The sequence below is a fragment of the Saccostrea cucullata genome, unplaced genomic scaffold, assembly GCF_032062105.1.
Source record: "Saccostrea cucullata isolate Sc308-1 unplaced genomic scaffold, CSIRO_AGI_Scuc_v1 ctg3293, whole genome shotgun sequence".
Classification (NCBI taxonomy): domain Eukaryota; kingdom Metazoa; phylum Mollusca; class Bivalvia; order Ostreida; family Ostreidae; genus Saccostrea; species Saccostrea cuccullata.
In genome coordinates this window covers 14291-37485 of record NW_026932868.1, presented here as the reverse complement: position 1 = coordinate 37485, position 23195 = coordinate 14291, and the positions used below count along the sequence as shown (strand labels likewise).

Below are 23195 nucleotides of genomic sequence, written 5' to 3'. Positions count from 1 at the left end.
GAAAGTCAAGAACAATTGAGCAAAGTCAAGGTTCAGTGTATATATACACATGCCCTGCCAGAGGGGGGTTGGTCAGACTAGCTGAGAACAGGTGTTTGATCAAAAGAAGTTTATTGTCAAGTTGACCAAGTGTCAACAGCTGTGTATATATTGCATGTACACACACAGGGGTGCCTCTTTATCCCAGTACATAACAACACAGCTAGCTGATGTGTAAATAATATTCTCTCCATATTCATACCACTTTACAAGTGTTTGCATATGCAATTATGCACATTTTATTCATTTTTATGTAACTTTTTTTATTTCCTGGACCTGGATTCTAATAATTTCATTCTAATGGATACATATTGCTCTCTAATATCAATGAGTATAATTTGTTCTATTACATGAACAAAAAAATGATAAAAAAAAACCTCCCCCAAATAAAACAGAACCAAAAAAAAATTACAACAAGTGACTGGAAAATAATAATGAATGCATGAATACTGAATTTCAAATATAAATAAACAATTGGAAGAAAAAGAAACCAAAACAAATACCTTTGAAATTAAATAAATTAACAACTTAAATCACTTTATTCATTAATTTATTTAACTTAATTTTATATTATAGATGATTGGAATTTTAAAAAAGGAACTTTATTAATTATTAATTGCCTAGTTAAATTCATTTAAAACACCCAGTCAATGAGTATTTTCACTGTTACAGTAATCTCTATCAACAGGTTAAATCACAATGTTTTTATGTAACAGTACACATAATCTATACAAATATTTTCATATTTTCAATAATGATTTTCGATATAAAATTCTTTTTGGTAGGTACAAACCAGTGTGGATAAAAGAATTCAAGTAGGCCATGAAATATGTTCATAATTAATATTTTATTTCATTTAGGAAATATGTAAATATTTAATGCTTCATTTATATTCTTAACTTTCCTTTCATATATTTTTTTTCTAAATAAAAATCATATATTATATTATTCACTTTTGATCAAGATAATGGTAATGATTTTCACGGATTACTCTAAACGACTTCAGCGATCGCGATTTTAGATCGGGCGTGGTGTACGGTATATGAAAACAAGAAGAAATGGCGCCCGATTTCTGTCGACTCTGAGGTAAAATTGGCTATAAAAATTTACGGTTATCAATATCATTCATTTAAGCATCACCTTAGGGTTTTATGTACCCTATTTCATTCAATTTTATGGGGCTTCTACCACTTTATTGGGGCTTCTACCCTTCTGTATAGGTATTCTCCAAAAAACGGGGGGCTTCTGGAATTTCCAGTTACCGGAACTTGACAGATCAACGGGAAACTTATTAAAGTAAGTTAAATACATTTATATTAACCATCGAATACATATAAAAAATTTACTTACAATCTAATTTATATATGTACTGAAATAAAATGAGCAAATAAATCTCCTTTTTACACATTCGTTTTGGCAATACTAGAGGTGGTAAAACGAAAGTAGGAAAGTCCAGCTTCTAGAAATACGCAATTGTAAACGTCAAAACAGGTGATTGTTATGAAGAAAATAAAGAGTTGTAGCTAGTTCAGTGACAAGTACTTATAGTTTTACAGTGTTACACTTTCAAGAAAAAGTTTTAGTCAAGTGCACACTACAGGGAAACATTAATTTATTTCTAATTTAGAACCCCCAAAAAACAAGTAAGAATTAAATCAAATTACATGTTCTAATTTAGAGCCCAAAAAAGACAAGTAAGAATTAAATCAAATTACATGTTATCTGATTATATTAGGGGGGTGGGGGTGGATGGTGGAGTTGAACTGTTGTCTCCGATATGTTAATGGATCTGTCACAAAAAATATTAAAACCAATAATGGCTAGGGTTGGATACCGTTTAGGATGAAACAGTACGATACAGTACGATATGGTATTTTTAACGGTAAGGTACTATACCTTGATGGATGAGAACCAGGGTTCATTTTATGTCACATATGACAAATATTCTTTCAAGTTTCACCTATAAACAACATTTCAATGTTATACCAGGTAATCTAAAAAAATGTTTATAAACTATGTTTATTTTCAATAAATTAAATGATCAACAAAACAGATAAACTGAATCTCTAACAAATTATGATTACATGTACAAACACTGCAATCCTATTTTCTGCTAAAATAAGAGCTGATCGCTTCATCCGGTTGCCATTTTGTTTGATAGCTAGCACCAAACGACGAAACATGTAAATTCTTGAGAGATGATCCAGTCGGATGAAATCACAATTTCACAAGTTTTGCCCCGTAAATATTCTTTATCTTTCAATTCATATGTGAATTATTTACCTCTGTCAAATATTGGCAGTAGATCGCAAGTATTGTTACAGTACTAGATATCCATTTTGTTAATTAGCCTACCCTTTCAATGCACAGAGAATATGATTTTAGGGAGTCTGGAATCTTTTTCTAAAATTCATTTTCTGAACTGAAGCCTTTTTGTTTACATTTAAATCTAACTGTTTATTAAAGCTTTTATTTGATTGGTGCTTCTCAACAAGAGAGCAAGCCCTAATATATCTCATGAAATATGGCAGGGGTCCAACTGCAAGCTGTGTTGACTCAGGACCCCTGGTATTGTGGGGATGATTTATGAAATGACTTAATTTTTTCATATAATTTTTTGGATGGAAAATATTCCAGCTCAAACATAAAAACAAACGAAGAAGTTCTGTATGATATTTTTTTATTATTATTTTCAGGAAATGATAGCTTTGTTATGGACTAACTTACTCCAGATCATTCTCTCATAACACTGAGAATGGCAACCACACCTATAAAGCTTGATGAAAATCTGAGCTCGAGTGAGTTTATTCATGTGAGCAGAGATTCCTCTCTTCTGTTGACAAGCAGTAATGTATCTGTGTCTGAAGAGTCTTCAAATTCACCCCAAGAAAATATTACTCCTGTTTCTGTGGCATCTCAGGAGGAACCTGTAGGAGATTTTAATTTGTCCCCTCATGACAGTATTGGATTTAATTCAGTAAATGAGGATGTTTTGATCGATAATTCTGGAAACAGTCTGCATGAAAGTATCTCCATCATTGATCAAAGCCAGACATCACCGAATACTTCTCAGCAATCCGGACTTGTTAATCCACGTGTGGCACAGATCTTGAATGACATTGTAAATGAAAGACAACTATCTCATTCTGGTACAGCCTCCACAATTACTGCAGATAACCAAAACCTACAACCTACTGGGCTGATAACAGATTCCAGAGAAAGTGACATATTCAGGATGAGCACAACGGAGTCCAGTGATAGTATAATTATTTTAGACAATAATGATTTCAAAAGTTTTGAACAGTCATCTGTTACATCTGACAGAAGTGAAACACAGGTCATGCAGATCGTGTCCTCGAAAAATGAAAGCTTTTCCATGGTGTCTGCAGAACAAAGTCAAGGCTCACAACCAACCCAGGAGAGTGAGGGACCGGATAATGAACTGGGTTTAGTCAGCTTCAATGGATTTGATTCTCTGCTAAACCTACAAGACAAAGTTGGAGATAAAGATTCAAAGAATGAATCTGATCTTGATCCCCCTTTGGACTCACCAGGACCATGCTTCCAAACAGATAGGCATCATTTGTCAGAAAACACAGATCTGAAGAACAAAACTTCTGATTCCTATTCAGCTGGTTACCAGGTGTCTTCTTATCAGGCGGATAACTTGAAGAGTTTTGAAGTACCAAGAAACTCACTCGAATGGTGGCCAGAGGAAAGTTTAAAGTCAAACAGGGGACTACCTTCAAAAAATGACGAATCTTATGTTTTGCCAGACACCGTGGGTACTTCCCTGAAAATAGACAGTAGTAGGTCCATTAATTTCTGTGCAGCGAATAGCAGTATTCATCACACCTCTGTACAGGAACAGTCCTTTGTGGAAGTTCAAAAGGATTCCAATTCAATACCAAATCACCCCTCAGCTGGACAATCTTTGCAAACTTTTTCTGATTTAAAACCAGGTGAATCACCATCAGTTCCAAGACTTTCCAGTGAAAATATCAGGAATACAAATATTCCAGGAGAACAGATGGAAATTTCTAGTGTTTCTGGAGACCTGCTGCAGGAATTGCCATCCAATGTGCAACAAAATGTTGAGAGAGATTCAGATTTATTTGGAACAGGAAAAGAAAGTAGTGGGGGACAATCATCAGACAAATGGAGTTTTTTGAAAACAGAAGAGACAAAATATGGAAAAACACAGTTTGCTGTATTAAGGACCCTGGAAGACTTTGTCTCTTTGCATGGTCGGATAGATCGTGACAACCTAAAGGATGTGTCAAAACTTCTCACAGATGTTTTGACAAAGGAAACTTCTCAGCAGAATGGATCTGAAAGAAACCAGGAGGTGATGGAATCAGCATCAGAAGCTGTTCAGCCTCTTGATAGTCAGACCTATGTCATGGAACTCAGGCAAGCCAGCCAACCTGAGGAGCTCCAGTCTGATCAGGAAATGACTGAGGAGAATTTAGATGAAGATGATGAGTTAGATTTAGAGGAAGGAGTGTCTACACCAAAAAGAGAAACAGCAGAAGATGAGGTAGTGACATTGGCTCAAGGTCACTGTCAGACAATCCCAGTATCTAGTGTGCAGTTAAAGCTTCTGTCTATGATGGATGGAAAGTCTGTTCTCAAGAAAAAATATGATGTCACTCTGGTAGAAAATCTGCAAGACAAGGCTGTAGTTTTACAAGGAATGATTGAGAACATTAACCTGGCCATCAAGTCAATCCAAGACAATGAATGGCTGGCTGGATTTTACATGAAGGTGACACAGTTGCACCCATTACTGTTACGGTTACTTAGTTTAGATGATGTGGCATCTTTCCTTGACCATGAGAAATTGAGTGAATTGGGATGCAGGTATTGTTGGCTGCCTTTAATTGAGGAAAACCGTCTGGTTCTCTATGCTGACACAGAGCAAACTGCCCAAACTGTGCTTAACACCATACTGCAGAACGTTAGTCTGAGAGGCATAGCCAAACCTAAAGACATGCAGCAGTTAAATCAGAAAATGAATGAATTAATGCAGAAAAATGATGGCAAAATGGTTTGTGAAGAAGAAGAAGAATTCATCTACATTGCATTTTGCAGTAATTGGACAGAAGATGTAAATCAGTGTCTAAGTTTCTTGGAAGAAAAAGTTAAAGAAAAGGAAACTGAGAAATTTTTTGAAATTGAGGAAGATATGTTTAGGTACATTAAGAGATGGAAAATGCCAGACATAGAGAAAATGGCAAGAAGCCAATCTGTAGGAATAGCAGACGGGCCTGGGACAACATCTGGAATAATTGTTATGGGAACACAAGAGAACATCAAAGCTGCTGTCAACTTTATTTTGGATTTAATTAAAGAAATCTCCAGTCAAAGAATATCCATCAAATCAGAAGAAGCCTATGAAATTTTGAAAATGAACAGTTTTGCTCTTATTAAGTACCTCGAACGACATCACCGTAGTTCCATTAAAGTAGAAGATTCAGGAATATATCAGAAGGATCAGGCCCAGAAACTAAATCCTTCAGGATGGAGGTTGCAGGATGTAGGATTTCCTGTATTCAGAGTGGAAGGTCAGGTTGACATTCACATTTTCTGTGGGGATGCTTCTCAGACAGAGGCTGATATGGTTGTGGAACCTGCTGATAAATTGGAGAATACACCATATGGTATTTTTTTACTTATGTAATTCAAATGATACTAAAGATACACAATGCAGTAACACATATTACTTTTAATAAGGGGATAATAAATATAAAGTTTTAAAAATCATTGCTTCTAAATTTTTTTATTTACAGTATTTAAAATTCAATAGTATTTTAGAGAGGGGAGAAACAGCTAATTGATTGATATAACTCATAATTTTAGCATTTGTAAAACTTTTTGAAATTTTAACTGACAGACCTGCTTAACAGAGTTGATATTACCTATTTATTGTTTTTATAGGTCAGTGTCGGTTTCTGTACATACAGGGCCAGAAGAAGAAGGGAGCTAAGGTCATTGTTCCCCGGTGGAAAGCTGGCAGTGGAAAAGAGAAGCACGAACTGATGGACATGCTGGTGGAGATGTTTGAAGATCTTCAGAAACATAGATACACCTCTGTGACCTTTCCCGTCAGGGACTTTAAGAACTGGCCTTATGGAAAGTTAACCAAGGCCATTATTGTCGCTCTACAGACACACATAATGAAAGCGGGGGCTCACTGTGACCTACAGGTAAGTTAATAAGTTGTAGCAGGAGAGGTGAAAACAAACGGTTGACTTGGAATCAAGCATAGGACCCCTGCATTACTAGTTAGGCACTCTATAGTCTGAGCTACAGGTATCGATGACACTAAGTCCATTATATTCCTCACTCATGAAATATGTCACATAGCTTATTGTGGTAAAAATTTTATTTTGATCAGGTGAGGTATTATAATATTGAATCTTGGACAGTAGGTCATTCAGACAACTGAGTTATTACTGGAAGAAAAAGTATAAAATGCATGACAGGTCCATACATTGTGTAAGACAATTTATACAATATTGGATAAAGCACTTTTTAAAAAGTTGCAGTAGGACTGGTGGGGGAGGGGGGGGGGAGAGTATACTTTTATTCGCTCAATTACAAAAGTTTAGTTATAGTTTCAGCTTAATTTTTCAAGTTTTAAGTAAACAATTACTTGAGTTTACAGCCATATTTGGGTAGCAGAAGTTGAATTTTTTTGTACCCTATGTGGGTATTTCAATGTCTGATATGTATACTGCCATTCTATTTGTAAAGGTGGTAACGCTCTGTGACCCAGAGAGAGACATGTATACTGCCATTCTATTTGTAAAGGTGGTAACGCTCTGTGACCCAGAGAGAGACATCTGTGAGCAGATCTGCCGTGTATGTCGAGACGCCTCGGGGGATAGAATCATAGAGACTCCTCCCAAACCTCAGAGAAAGATGAGACATGGGCTGAATATAAAGGTTATTAGAGGAGAAATAGCCAAACAAAAGGTAACTTACTGATACCTGTAGAAAAAAATGAAATTATGCATAAACAGACTTTGATTAAGTGTTTCTGTTAGTCTGACTTTGCTAAAATGTTTCTTTTTGTCCTCATGCACAGTATTTACAGCTCTTATACAGAAGAGCTGATTTTATATATCAACAAAAAAAGAAACACATACATTTATAGTTTTACTCATTAAAGAAATTTCGAAAAAGTATATGGAACAACTTTTTTTTATCATTGGATACCTGTGACCTAATTGAAGTATAACATGGGCTTTTGAAACCCAAGTGTTGAAATATTTCCCTTGATTAATCATGTTTAAGAAAATAGTGTTTTACATGATTTCATGATGTAAATTAGGGGTTCTATTTTCAATTATATTTTGGATTTAGAAAAGTAATAAACACTCCTATTAAACACATATTTAAGACTTGATTAGAATGTTGATGCTGCAATGCAACGCCTAAACGAAGATGAATGCCGCAAGGCTTTAACGATGATACCAACTGGAGCTATGCAACAGGAAGTTGCAGAAGTATTTGTTGTACATCAATCGGCTTTGCAGTGGTTAAACGCACGTCTCCATCAGCCAGGAACATGGTTGGGAGACCAAGAACTGGCCATTCGTGGGTTACCACACCCAGAAACAACCGTCAGATCCTCCTTCAGCACCTGCGCAATCGACTCAGAACTGCTGTACAAACTTCTGAAATCAGCATAAAGTGAACAAATTGTTCGAAAGAGACAGAGAGGAGCTGGTATTCGGGCACAACGTCCATACATTGGAAATCCACTAGCTAGCGCTGATACGTCACAAAGGACATATGGATTGCGTAAAGCGTATGCCCCTGGAATTTGGACGGGACGTCAATGATATCAACTTAGGCCATAATAAAAATATTCCTAGATTCTCATCCCCGCCCGCCCCGATTTTATACCCCCGCCTCGATTTTTTTTATTTCTGTTTTTCTTCGTCTTAATTCTGATCGAAATCGTTTCATTCATCTACCATTCTACTTTCGTTTCTCTCTCCCGCGAAAGTGGACATGATGTTGACAGCTGAAAAGATGGTAATTGCTGTAATACATGCGTATATATTTTAAACAAGGGTCATTGGTTGAAAAAGATTGGTGATAATGTGAAGTAAGAGATATTGAACCTTTACTATGACTTTTATTCGGGTATTGTAGATAAAATTACACCAATTGACCAGGTCAATAAAAAATCTGCAAAATTGAAAAAATAAAAAATATAAAATAAAAGCCGCCCGCCCGCCTCGATTTTTAAAAAAAATTCGGATGAGAATCTAGCAATTTATTTATTATGGCCTTAACTTTTCAATTTGAAACATGGGACATGTTTGATTTTTATCACAACACACACTAAAATCACTTTTTAAAATAATAAGGTTTAAACTGAAAACTTATTATTAAGATTATCATGTTTAATCTGAATATGCGTTTCTTTTTTTGTTGAGTATATATACCCCTGGGTAATATTATCTCTCTAAGATGATTTGATATCCTAAATTATTTGACAGACAGACGTAATTGTAAATACTACAGCCAAAAACTTAGACCTGAATTCAGGAAAGGTCTCCAAATCCATTCTCGAAATGGCAGGCAAGGGAATTCAGGAACAGCTAAAGAAGTACAGCCCAAGAGGGATAACTCCAGGAGAGGTGGCAGTGACGCGAGGTTTCAGCCTGGACTGTAAGTTTGTGTATCATGGAGCTCTGGAATTCTGGCCTCAACTGCATGCTGCTGAATCTGAGAAGAACCACTGTATAATGGTATTATTATAATATTCTTTGTTTCTATACTGTAAAAAAAAAAAATCAGGAGAGCTTTTGTGATATGTGTAGCATTTGCATCTGTCTGTCTGCTTGTCTGCAGCAATATTTCGATCTTTCTTATGAATTTTGTAGAATTTTGGGGGGAAAAAATGGAGGAGAAGTAGATCTTGCATGATACATACTATATTAGTTTAGTATATTAAAATATTAATCAGCCATATTTTAAAAATGCTACTCCTTTAAAAATTTCATAAAACTGAAAACAAAAGAACACGTCAATATTCTTCATCTTTTTTATGGTCCTTTAAGTGCATGATAGCTTACAATAGAATGATTAAATCTATTGAAGTTATTCAATATGCTTGTCTTTTTGCATTGAACGTGCATACAATTCGGTATAGAAGTGGACTACATTTAGTTTGCTAATTTTAATATGATAGTTTTAAGTTCGCTTGAACAGTTTTATCACAGTTTACACAGACAAAAAAATGTGATAAATAAATATGTATGAATGGATTTAAAATTCAAATTTAGAGTGATCTGATTTACAATTCAAGCAATTTTAATTAGGTACTGACAAGGTTTGTGGAGGAATGTTTGAATCAAGCAGACCAGCGAGGCCTGAATGACATCTCGTTCCCGGCCCTGGGGTGTGGCAAGCTCAATATGCCCCCAGCTCAAGTTGCTCCAATCATGTTCCGAGTCTTTAAACAGTTTGAGGAGAGGAATCCCTGGTCTTCCCTGATGGAGATTAACGTTGTTATATATCCCGAAAATAAAAACGTTTTCAAGGTACTGTATTACATACATTATAATAGTAATTGTCTTTATGCAGTTACAGTGAACATGAATTTGATAATTAACGGAAGTGTTTATCTTCCAGAAATTATTGTCAATCTTTGATGTTTCAATTCATTTCTAATCAAATTAATGACAGGAATTTGAAAAGGAACTGAAAAAGTACAAACAACAGAAAGTGGAATCTGCAACGAAAGAGAGGATCCCTCTAACCCGTCAGACCAGTGTTCCTGTGTCGAGAGTTTCAGGTTTGTATAATTAGAGTATTCTACAGAGCATGAGAGGCACAGACGGACCACCCTGTCTGTCTGTCTGTCTTGCAGGAGTCACCTTATATGTCATATGAACCATCTGTACAAAAAATGTCTTGTTTTTTTTATTCTATTTGTGGGATCAATGAAGGCATTGCCTTTAAATGCAATGCATTGGGAATAGAAATTTGAATCATTAAGACATGACCCGTACATGGGTGTAGAGTGGTGGGTAGAAATGGGGGATCAAAGTTTTACATTGGAATGATATACAAATAATCATAAATATTAGAGCAGAGGAAGAAATGTGGATTACGGTTTGTGTGATTGGTTGGGTAGAGGTATATGTCTTAAAATGTTGGGCTGAAGGGAAGGGTTAAACATTCTGACCTCAAAGATATGCTGCCAGTAGGACAAGAAGATGTTGGCATCAGTTTCGATGTGTTTAAATATGTATGGTAAAAATTATAAACACAGAATTTATTCTGCAACATGTTCATGTTTTAGGTTACTGAAAAACTGTAATTTAGAATTAATTTATTATAAAACTCTATAATTTATACTACGTAATTTTACTATGAAGTAGCTAGGCCTTGGAAGCAATCAGAAGATACTTATTTTACTGTAACTTCTTTTTATTGACAAATTGATTTTATATCTTTCTTTGACAGTATCAGCCAAGCCCAACAGAGCAGAGTTCTCGTGTGATGTGAATGGGATACAGTTAAAAGCAGGTTTAGGGGACATAACCAAGCAGGAGGGATTTGACGGTCTTGTTAGATTGTTCACCAGTGACAATCCATTCCTTAGTGGTAAGTTTTCAAAAGGCTGTTACATTTGTGGTTTATATTCATCTAAAGATTAATTATTAGGAATGAAAATAAGAAATGATAATATGAGTAAAATAATATGATGTGATTCCAATCCTTTTTTTTTTTTTTGGATGAAAGTTAAATCAAATTAATAGCTTGATAATTAAATACATTACAATATACATGTATTTAATTCTTTTGTCATATTTGTCGCACAATTTTTTTTATAATCATTAAGCAAGAAGTCATGCTGTAAATTTTAGTTTTAATACATGTAGTTCTCAGGCATAAACATGTCTTGGACTCTTAGTCCTTGTCTGTTAAATGCCATGCTAAAGTTTGAAATTGTTTTTTTTTTTTTTTTTTTTTTTTTTTTTTACCTTGGATTTACTTCTTTTATGGCTCAATTTTAAGCTGATTCAGAAGATTTCAAGTTGATGAGTACATGCAGAAAATTTTTATTCAAATGAATCAATTTTATTTGGGAGTGGAAATTGATTCATTCAATATACAGAGTATAGTCAGCAGGATTTACTTCCCTTTTGAGAAATAGGACAAAAAGACAAAGTAACTCTGGATGTTTACAAGATAAAAGCAGGATTGCATTTGTATCCTATTTATCTGCTTGGAAAGGCAAATTTAATTTTTTTTGGTCTTTGGTAGAGACATTAACTGATGATCCTGTACTTAGACGTATTTCCCCAGACACACTCAAACCAAAAGGTATAAAATTATGTATTTATTTCATAAACGTTATTGTAATTTTATTGTCTTGTTTTGATTTTAATAAAATATTACAATGTATATCATAAAAAGTGTCAAGCTTTTCATTAAAAAAAATTATACTTAGATAAGAATAATTTAATTTTAGTTGTAAGGCCATCCTTAAAAAATTGTTTGTTTGGAATTGCCGCCCGAAGGTTTTCAGACAGAGGAGGGAGGGAGGGAAATTATTTTTTTTTTTTAAATGGAAGAAAAATTTTAATTTTTTTATAAAAATCTCAGTAAACAGTAAATACATTTTCTGACTTTAAACAAAAATATCTACAATTGACAAAAAAACATAATTTTACATAGATATCTACACTATATTTCAGTGTTTTGTATGGTGCATGTGATACATGTAATGGGCAAAAAAATTGATTAAATAAAAAAAAATCTTCCTGCTTTTGGTCAATAAAATTTTTTTTAGGAGGGGGCATTTCAATGAGGCGGGAGGCAGTTCCAAACAAACTATGATTTTATTTTGGCCTAACATGTCATTTGATTGGTTAAACAGTTTTATCAGTTTTGTATAACATAACTTGCCTACGTCACAATGAGTTACATCAAAAACGTATTACTCTGCTTGACATTAACTTTTAAATATGCGATATTTGAAGCCTTTTTCCAAAGGAAAAAATGGAAAAATTGTCTCGTTGTCTACATTGAAATTAAATTATAAGAAATGGAGCTTATTTCAACATATGTTATATGATATAACATAACTTGGGACAGTTTACACTTTTTTATAAACCCCTTCGTGGTTTATAAAGCTTTGCGGTTTATAAAGCATAAACTGCCACAAGTTATGATATATCGTATAACAAAAGTTGAAATAAGCTTCATTCCTTAATGAAAACTGAAAAAATGTATGTTTTATTCAAAATATTACATAGACGATAACATATTTATACATAATATTCTGTTTGCAGAGACGATCTCCATGTCGTTCAGTAAGAATTTTGTGACCCCTGCTGGAGACCTGCCCCAGAAGAAAATAATCCATATACACACCAGCCCAGATAAACTACAGGAGGCTCTCCTGTTAGCCTTCAGAACAGCGGAGAAGGAGGAGGGCATTAAATCACTGATAATCCCAGTCAGGTCAAATGGTAGGAAGAAGTATAATTTATCTCAGCTTTGATGCAGAGAATCATTGTTCAACTATAATTAAGTTTTCTTTTCTTGTATTCTTGCCTTGTTTGTACATTAACTTTGTATCGACCAGGCATCTTTTTAAACTAAGACTTATGATACATGTATTTGATATGTGAACATTACATTTAGAAGATATACCATCATGAAATATGTTTAAAAAGATGTGTTTATTCTTTAATAGGTTCATCATGCTCTATAGTGCTTCTAGAGCAGCAGCACATTGTATTACCAATCTAACTTTCAAAAAAGCAAAAAAATCACTTCGACTGTTGATTGTAGATAAATCTTTGTTACATACAGCACTCTTGTTACTGACTTATAATGTATAATTATTGCCATTAATGTAGATCAATAAAAGTACTGGTATCTCATCAGAGGACAACTTTTTTCAGATCTTTTATGTGAGGACAGTCAGATGTTTGTGTCCTCCGTTTTTCTGGCTGTTTGTAAATTCACCAAACAGAGGAATCACAGAAGACAAATCAGAGAAATCAAGTTATGTGTCACCGAGCAACATGTCCTCAACTCTGTTCTCAAGGAGCTACAATCACACGCCACACAAGGTGTGTAGAAAACTGTTGATGATAAAGCATTTGTTGATATACTGTAGAAGAACTTTTTAGCTCACCTGAGCTGAAGGCTCAAGTGAGCTTTTCTGATCACATTTTGTCCGTCGTCCGTCCGTCTGTCTGTCTGTCTGTAAATTTTTCACATTTTCGACTTCTTCTCAAGAACCACTGGGCCAATTTTGACCAAACTTGGTACAAAGCATCCTTGGGTGAAGGGGAATTTAAATTGTTAAAATAAAGGACCAAGTCCCTTCACAAGGGGAGATAATCAAGAAAAGACAAAAATAGGGTGGGGTCATTAGAAAATCTTCTTCTCAAGAACCACTGGGCCAGAAAAGCTGAAACTTATGTGGAGGCATCCTGGGGTTGTGTATATTTTAAATTTTAAAAATTATGCCCCCAGGGGAAGGGCGGGGCCACAATGGAGAATCAAATTTTTACATAGAAATATATAGGAAAAATCTTTGAAAATCTTCTTCTCAAGAACCACTGGGCCAGAAAAGCTGAAACTTATGTGCACATGGGAGGATCCTGTCTAAATTATGATCAGTGGGGTATGGTGGGGATGCAGTATGTATTACAAGGGAGAAATCTGGTAAAGAATAGAATGGTCAAAGCTTCTCAGGTGAGCGATGTGGCCCATGGGCCTCTTGTTTCTGCGTGGTATTAATTTACGCTATGTACGCGGTCACAAACAATCCACGGAACTTTGTCCAAGCGTACTTAATATAAATATAAGGCATATAGTGACAGTCAAGAAAATCCGCGTAATTTTCTACCCGCGGATTAAACAGAAATTGAGATTCCGCGGAATTATGATCCCACGGAAAAAAGTACGTCTACAGTATTAGAATAGTGTATTGTGGTTTGTACATTTCATATGAAATGTTTCACTAAATGTCATCATTATATACAATCTTAGCCAAGCTGAAACTTATGTGTTGTTGCTGCAGAATCAATAAACCTTAATTTGTTGATGATTTATATTAACACAGAAGAAACTGATGTAAAGAGAGCAGGACAATATGTCACAAGACCAATGGTTCTGAGAGTGACCACGACTAAATCTCACATGGACAGTCTGATGTCAGAGATCAGGAACATTGAGTCATCACCAGGAGATCACCGACAGAAAGCTATGGAGGGAGAAACTGTTATACCCAAGGTCCCACAAGATGTGTATGAAGCCTTCCTCTACTTCTACCAAAAAGACTTGCAATCACAGCTAACATTTGTAAACATGACATATGATGGCCGCTGCTCACAGATAATTTTGACTGGGCAATTTGAAAATCTTTCTGAAGCTGAGATGATGGTAAAACAAAAGTTACAAGAGTTGACAGACAAAATGCATGTAGATACCATTCCATTACCATGCCTGGAAAATTCAGTTTTGCAGTCCATGGTGAGTGAAATACAGCCCCAGTTTGAGGAAGCCCTCCTCTTTGTTCCTTTGGCAGAACAATTCAATGGAATCCATGTCATTGCTTTGTCTTCAGAAGATGCCAAACGAGTGAAAAATTCAACTTTAGAAAAGATTTCGCACATTCCAGGAAAGCCTCAACAGACATTACCTATTCTAGCTCCACCAAAGCAACCAATTCCTGTTGATTCCAGAAATGATGTATCCACATTCATCACAGAGGAGGGTATCCAGGTGTTTGTTTATAGAGAGAACATTCTAGAGCTTCCAGTGTCTTGCATTGTGAATGCTGCCAATGAGTATTTGCAGCATGGATCTGGGGTGGCTTTTGCCATACTGCAGGCAGCAGGTGAGGCATTTGATGAGGCATGCAAGGAGCACATAAGGAGAAATGGACTTGTGAAGGTCGGGACATGCGCGGAAACAGAGGCTGGCCAGCTACCCTATGCCTGGGTCATCAATGCTGTCGGTCCACGCTGGGACCCTGCTAAGGAGAGTCTGTGTAAAACACATCTACATTCTGCCGTGGAATCCAGCATTGTAAGAGCTGCACAGTTAGGAATGGATTCCATCGGGCTTCCCGCGATCAGTTCTGGTATGTAAAATAAAGATTAGATGCTTTATTTGCTTGACTGTTTAGATCAAAATTCTTTTTTTTAAAAAACGTTTGGTGCTTAGTAAAGATAATGATAAATTGTGAATAAAATGAATTGTTAATCAAAAAAAATTGTATGCTTTAGAGATTAAATGCTTTTGAATATTGTAAACACATTTACTCTAGTAGTTATCTTATTTTGGTGACTTCGCACTGCCTCTTGTCCACTTCGCGTATGACTGCATGCTCATTTTTGATTGATTCCTGCAGGTATATTTGGTATGCCAGTTGAGTTGTGTGCATATCAGTATGCATATGCTGTGATATCAGCCAGTGAAAAAATTAAAGGATCTTCAATGAAGGAGATCCACTTCATAGACATGGATGAACAAGTGGTTTTCATTATGAAGCAGATTTTTGCCTATGTGTTTAGTGGTCAGAGCGACTTTGTTTCCCTCTCGGTTAATTCTGCTTCGGTCAGACCCATTGGTAATACTACACCAACAGGAGCTTCTGGGCTGGAGGGGAGGTTTACTGCAGGGTTTCCAAAATCCAGAACTTATGAAAGAGGAGGTGTGGTTTATCATGAATATTTGCTATCTAATGACTTCACTGTGCAAGTTTACACTGGAAACATTATAAAATCCAATGCAAATGCAATAGTTTGCTTCGAAGACAAGAACTTTAAACATGAAGGGGAGATCTCGAGAGCTATTGCAGACTTAGGGGGTAAAGAATTCCAAATTAAAGTAGAAGAATGCAAAAGCTGTCCCAGCCAGCCTGGAGATGTTTTTGTGGTGGAAGCAGGGAGGAATTTTGATGAGACTGTGTACATATTTATGATGATATCACCTGTGTGTGATGAAGCGTCCTCAGAAGAAGAATGGCTACAGAGTGTTACCAATTGTCACACCAAGATTTTACAGGAAGCTTGCCAGAAACAGGTCTACAACATAGCCATGCCTTTGGTTGTAGCTAGTAAGTTCATATATTTCTTCAGGATTTTGTTGAAGTTTGATCATGCACATGTTTGTATAAGCTAAATCCATAAAAAAAAACTGGGTAAGTATATAAACGCAGGACAAAATGGATTTTTCTGTTTTTGCTCTAATGGAATGACCGTTTGGATTAAAAATACTGGATGCACAGTTAAACTTTGGTATCTCAGAAGCTGCTATCGCAAGTCTAGTCATTTGGTTGAGTACGAACATTTTTTGACCCAATAATAGATTTTTCCAAGATTTTAGCCTTGGCATACCGTCTGAATGGCGCTAGGGTTTTCACATGTATATTTTTCACATGTATATTTCCTTTGCCAATAATTTTCTTTGAAAACTGAAACCACACTTTAGGTTACATGTGTATACTTTTGAAATCTGGCCTCTTGAACTTGGCCTTATAATTTTAACTACTTCTATAAGACTTTAAGGACATACACAAGGTACCTTACCTACTGATAATTTTTCAAGATATTCTTGTTTTAAGATTATTGTGCCATCAGATGTTCATAGACCAAAAATCAGTAAACTATGCATTACCAGGGTTTTTTGGAAGATATCAAATTATGAAAATTTTTGCATTATTCAAAGAAAAATGCATAAAAATTACAAAACATTATTTCCTGATTTTTTTTTCATCAAAATTTGTTTTAGAAGTGTACAAATCCATATATAGACATTAAAAGTACTGAACACAGGTCCTTTATTTAGTGGAACTCTTCAACTCCAGGGAAGAACCCAATAAAGTTCAAACTACATTGTGTATGACCTTAATCTTGGGTTCAGGTGCTAGGTCTTTCATACATGTAGTTCACATAAATGTAATCCGGTATATATATGTTCATATGTCTTTGACTAAGAATACTCTTGACCTCATGACCTCTGATTTAAACCTATTTCTGAAAGGCTTGAATCAAGACATATTAATTCTGTTAATGATGTGTTGATAGGGGATCAGACACTATTACAAAAAACCATATTTTTCCTCCTTTTTTTTTACAAATAAAAATTTTATTACCTTATATTACTTTTATACATTAACTTTGGAGCTTTCTTTTTTTTTTTTCAATGAATTAACATTTACTATCTATGAAAACTGAGAAATTTTAAATTTTTTGGTGATCTAAAAGCAAATTTCAGGTGCTTTATTTACATCTACAAGAGTTTAAACCAAAAATGAAATTACTTATTAAATGGAAAATTTATAATTGATTTTCATTAATATGAGATATACTAGCATTTCCTTATCAGATACTGTCCTCAAATATGAAATTTTAGATCTCGATCTGCAGGAAGAATTTATATGAATATTTTTAATTTAACTAAAAATAACCTGAAAACTTTAAAAGGAAATCCTTTTCCAAGGGGAAGAATGTTATGATGTAGTATAGGGATTTCCTGGTGAACAGATTATATAGTCATGTAGCTTTTGATATACAGCAGAGTTTTGAGAAAAATGTCTGTATACTCAGATTATATGTATAAATAGATGATAAGGAAATTAAACATTTTTCACATCACCATACATAATCCTAAATATATTTTTAGAATGAAAACTTATTAATATCCAAAACTATGGTTGAATTTAAATTGTGTTTTTAGGGTGTGCTAGTTTCATGTAAGTTTTCTAAAGCATATATATATTCTATCTGAATTTCTTCCCAATTTTATGCAAAAATTGTGATCAATACTCACTTCTGATTTTCAGATGAAAATTCTACAGAAATTGTGTCAAGTGATTTGGTGAAACAGGTAACTGACTTCGTTAACACAAAACCATCTGATTGTCAATTAAACTGTATCCACATCGTCAGCTCTAATGATGAGACAACTCTGGTAGTGACAAGGGCATTAGATGTGTATGTAGGCGAGGAGAGAGACAAAGCCCAAAAAATGATGAAACAACATGAGACCCACGGGGCTGGAAACTGTGATGAAGAAGTGGCTATGGATGTGGAAGAAGATGGCGTACCAGATGTCGGGGAGGATGGTGAACCCAGTCAGACAGCTGACGTCTACACAGCCAAGCAGACGACTTCTGCTACAGGACCAGACAAGGAGCACCCCCAGTGTGTGATATGTTTGGATTCTGTGGCGGAGGACCACGAAACTCTGGAGAAGTGTAAACACAAATTCTGCAAGCCCTGCATAGGGAGACAGTTCAAACACAAGCCTGTTTGTCCCACTTGTGGAGAGGTTTATGGGATTGTCTGTGGTAACCAACCAGAAGGCACCATGACAGTTACAACAACTAACCAAAGTATCCCAGGATTTCCAAAATGCAAAACGCATGTTATTGTGTATGATTTCAAAGAAGGTGTACAAGGGGTAAGAACATAATGTAGTTTATAACTTATAATTTTATTGTGTTCAGATGTACCATTTTTAATCAAAAGATATATGTTTCCTTCTGATTCATATCCATTTAATTCTGTAAAAGATCAATACAGAATACATATAGTCAATGATGAATAAGTAAGCAGATTGATAGGCATTTGATTATTATCATTTCAATTGATTTTTTGTACATTAATTAATGGAATGAAGAGTCAAAGATAATGAAAATATTAAGAGTTGAAGGTGGTGAAAGGACTCATTTAGCAATAAATGAGTGTTGATTTAGCAGTGGCTTTCTTGAAGAGTCTAACATAACTACATGTATATTCTTTGTAAATACATGTATACAGCAATGGTACCTAAATTGCTCTGGAAATTAGAGAAATCTTTCTTCTTATCAAGTGTTTTCATAAATTTGCACATTAAAAGCAAAGCTACCTTGCAAATTTGTTTTAACCAGATACATAATTGTTTATTTGAATTATTGCAGTAAAAAAAGTGCAAAAGATTAAAAAAACACTTTCAACTCAATTAAATTTGGCGCATTTATAGTAAATATTTGTAGTAAATACTGTAGATTGGCAAATATTAAATCATGATGGTTTTAATTTCACAATGATGTTCACGATTCGTCATTTTCGAGATTAAACCCACCACGAATGCTATCATATATGATTTCAAAAAAATGTTTAAATGCGTATACGAAATTTAAATCAAGTTCTTGAAGCATGAAATTAAAACTGTTGCGAATGGTAATTTTTAAAAATAATTTTACCACCTTGGAATTAAAATGACTTAAAGTATTAACTTTCATATTATGTTTCCTATAATAATTTTAGGAAGAGCATCCTAACCCTGGTGTGCCCTACAGAGGAGAGAGGAGGGTGGCATATCTACCGGACTGTCCAAAAGGTCAACTAGCCCTCAAACTTCTACAGATAGCCTTTGAGAGACGTCTGGTTTTCACCATTGGTTATTCAAGAACTACTGGACGTGACAATGTCATCACATGGAATGATATTCACCATAAAACTAATGTGCGTGGTGGTCCTGAGAGGTAAATTTGTTTGACTTAAACTCCCATATTATTTTTTATATTCATATCCCTATATTACACTAAAAAATATATTTAACGATATTTTTAACAAGTTTAAATTATGTGCATTGTTGTATATATGTTATCCTTTGTGAAAATTAGATTTGCTTACCCTGATCCTGACTATCTAGACAGACTATTGGAGGAGCTGGCCACGAAAGGAGTGACAGAGAAAGACCTGCAATAGAGGGATTGACACATCACACACACATACCATGTTTGGAGAGAGAGAGAGAGAGAGAGAGAGAGAGAGAGAGAGAGAGAGAGAGAGAGAGAGAGAGAGAGCACTGGTGATTAAGATGGTAAAATCACTGTAATATATGGCATATTAGTGACCAATATGAATGTATAATCTTGCAATAAACCCTGCAAATTGTGATAATTATATTTTACTTTTTTTGAAAATGACATTTTTATGACATTTGTTAAATATGTAATTGTTATCATTCTGCTTATGCAGGATACATACATGTATTATGTATCCTGCATAATCAGAAATTTTAATGAGGATTTAGTTTTGGTATTCTTGGTAATTTTAGGTTATGGGATTGCTAACATTGAAAATCACAAACAATAATCAGTCTATTCCAAAGGATAGGTAAGGCCATGCATCTTCAAAAATGTTTTAGCCTCCTGACCAACTGATAAGAATAGACAAAATTAAAACAACTCCTGAAAAAAAAAATTTTGAAGAGGGCTGGGTGGTTGTAGCCATTTTTATTAGATTATATGCATCTCCTTTGCAAGAAGATTTCCAAAAAAATATACAAAAATAATCATATTATAAACCTAAGAATTTTTTCTTTGCCAAATGGAAGTTCATAGCTTTTAAGATACCATATCTAATAAAAATTTAATTTAAGTTATATCTGATGGTTAATTTGATGAACCCCCACCCCACCCAACAGCCTCGTTAAATTCACTTCAAAGTCTTTTCATCCAATCAATAACTATTTTAACATTATATGATTCCCCCTTAAAAATCAGGGCATAGAGATTTTATGATGTCTAAAATAATAACAAATAATAACAAATTGGCCATGTTTAATAAAAAGCCTTCCTGCCCCCTCCTGACTCAGGATAAAAAGAATTTGGTTCATAAGACAGGAAAAAATTGTTTTTGTCAAAATTGCTTGTGAATAAGAGGGTTGTTTGAAAAGTTCAAAGACAGATGCAATAAAATTAATACTACAAATATATATAAGTTTAAGCTTACAAAATTTTTAAGGAACATAAACAATAAGAGATAGAAAAATGTTGAAAATTTTAGCTTGATACCTTAAATATTTTCCAAATTATAATAAAATAAAGACATTGAATTGAATATATTTTATTGAACAAGTCAAAAGGATCGGACACAAGTTCAGTCACTTAGATAGTCCTCTTCGAATACAACATTTTGTAAAATTGCCAAAATAAAAAAATATATATACATATGGTCTACTACATACATTGTATACATCGTAGCAATAGAAAGGAAAACAAAATTAAATTCTTTAAATGTACAAATATAATTTGAGGTAGTATGAGAAAAAAAAAAAGTAAAGATCTTTATTTTGAAAAACAACCACGTTTATTTAAGAAAGTTTGAATAGTCTTGAAAACGTCGTTGTGTCAGCATTCTCTGCCTCATACACTTATCTTGATGAGATTCCTGGGAGTTAAGTAAAGATTCAAATTTGTATTGTTAATATAATTTTAAAATGTCATGCATAGCAGATTTCAGTCCATATGTTATTGTAAATAGATCTATACATAGTGAAAGATTCTCACTTGATTATAACTGCACATTTGCTAGTCGGCGTTCCACATCTATCACACATGATCACCGTCTCTTTTCTGCGTGACAAACTTTAAACACTCTTACTACAAATTGACATCAACTTTTACATTTCTCCTCTCTCTAATATTTTTCGGCAATTAATAACAGATACTCTGAATACATTTTATATTTCAATTGCTCATTTAAATATTTTCTTGGTCTATGCCAGTTTTCCCAGGGGGTGAAACTTTAAAGCATGTTAGAAAAAGAAACCAACTCCCTTTCTGACGTCATTACAACTCATGAATTGTTTGGACATTTCATATAAAATTTACTATAAAATTTCATAGAACTTACAGAATAGGGCTAAAATTGCAATTTTTATGGTATGATATTGCAATAGCACATGAATGAATTAACGGCATATTTTGGATGACAAATGCTCATATATATAAAAAAAAATTTCTCAGTTACACTTAGTAGAAAAAAACGTAATCTTCGTGGTTGTGTCGCCTGGACATACCTTTGCTTTAAAAAACATCAATGATTTCTTAGAAAATATATATAATGATGTATAATTTATAATATAAATTAAAAAGATGAAGCTAATTAAACATTAAAATATTCATTGATGTATCTTAAGCAGTTTTAATTTTATGGCGCTAGTCTACGAACTTTTCGAACAGCGCGCCCTTGTATATTATTATACAATATTTGAAAGCACCATTCAGCAAATTATTGCTTCTATCTCATCGTAATTAATGTTTAAGGAGGCTGGGGGGTCAACAAATTAATCATAAATTAACCACCAGATTTAACTTATTTTTTTTGGTACGGTATCTTAAGCTGTCAACTATCATTTGGCAAAGAAAAAATTCATATATTTTAGTCTTAAAATTTGACCATTTTTTATATCTTTATATGGAGCTCTTCTTTTAAAGGAGATAAAAATAGTCTTAAAATGGCTGCCACACCCCAGCCTCCTTAACTTGTTGATTTCTCCTAATTGTAGCATACATATGTAAAATAATTCACATAACTTAATGATTTTTAAGTGATTTTTTTTATTGAAGCACTTATAAACAAAAAAACTTGGATTTTCTAAATTTGAATTATTGGTAATTTTGAACAAGACGGAAATCCCTAATTGATGAATTATTTCCTTTACATCAGGAAATAATTATTTTTAGAGAGATCACTTCTCAGCAAGGATTGTTTTTAGCAGTATTATTAGGTTAAGTAAAACAAACAAAAAAATAATATATTAGTTGGATCCTTCCTCTTACATTTCAATGTTATAGATGAATGTACAATGTATGCACGGTTTTTGTTTTTGAATAACATGTAAATGTGTAATTTTTTAATCATGTCAATATAAAAATCAAACTTCTTTTATTTTGTAAAACAATTACATGGATATGATTTGTTATAGCTTCAAAAATTTTGCAGTAGAATATCAATGTAAAGAAATCGAAGATATGAATTTTTCCTAATTACTTATTTATATGTTCAGGAAAATATGTAAAATAGAAAGATATAAGCATGATAATATAAAAATTAGAGTGTTGATCTAAAAGTAATGCCACAACTTCTGTCAAATCTTTTGATAGTTGTAAGTTTTCAACAGATTTTTCTATTTATTTTGACTTTTGTTCTTTAATTTCATTCAGATTTGTGCAATTCTTTATAAAATATTGAAGGAAAATAACGTTGGGTCTTATCTGTAACAGCAAGGTAAAAATGTTCCAACACTGATATAGCAATTCTATTGGGCACTAATTTTGTATCTGATGGTATATTAGATAAACGCTAAAAGGAATG

At 34.0% G+C, this 23195-nt stretch overlaps 1 protein-coding gene across 1 annotated transcript; it reads left to right on the top strand.

Moving 5' to 3' along the window:
• The first annotated feature begins 1303 nt into the window (after positions 1 to 1303).
• Positions 1304 to 19799, top strand: LOC134236363 (uncharacterized). The gene is made up of 16 exons (XM_062718527.1): positions 1304 to 1335; positions 2736 to 5702; positions 5980 to 6248; positions 6856 to 7020; positions 8559 to 8810; positions 9384 to 9605; positions 9751 to 9859; positions 10534 to 10671; positions 11338 to 11397; positions 12369 to 12548; positions 12987 to 13157; positions 14159 to 15181; positions 15452 to 16159; positions 17888 to 18507; positions 19356 to 19573; positions 19715 to 19799. Exons 2-16 carry the CDS (start codon positions 2795 to 2797, stop codon positions 19797 to 19799), a joined length of 7128 nt encoding a protein of 2375 aa, XP_062574511.1. The 5' UTR covers positions 1304 to 1335; positions 2736 to 2794.
• The last annotated feature ends 3396 nt before the right edge of the window (positions 19800 to 23195 follow it).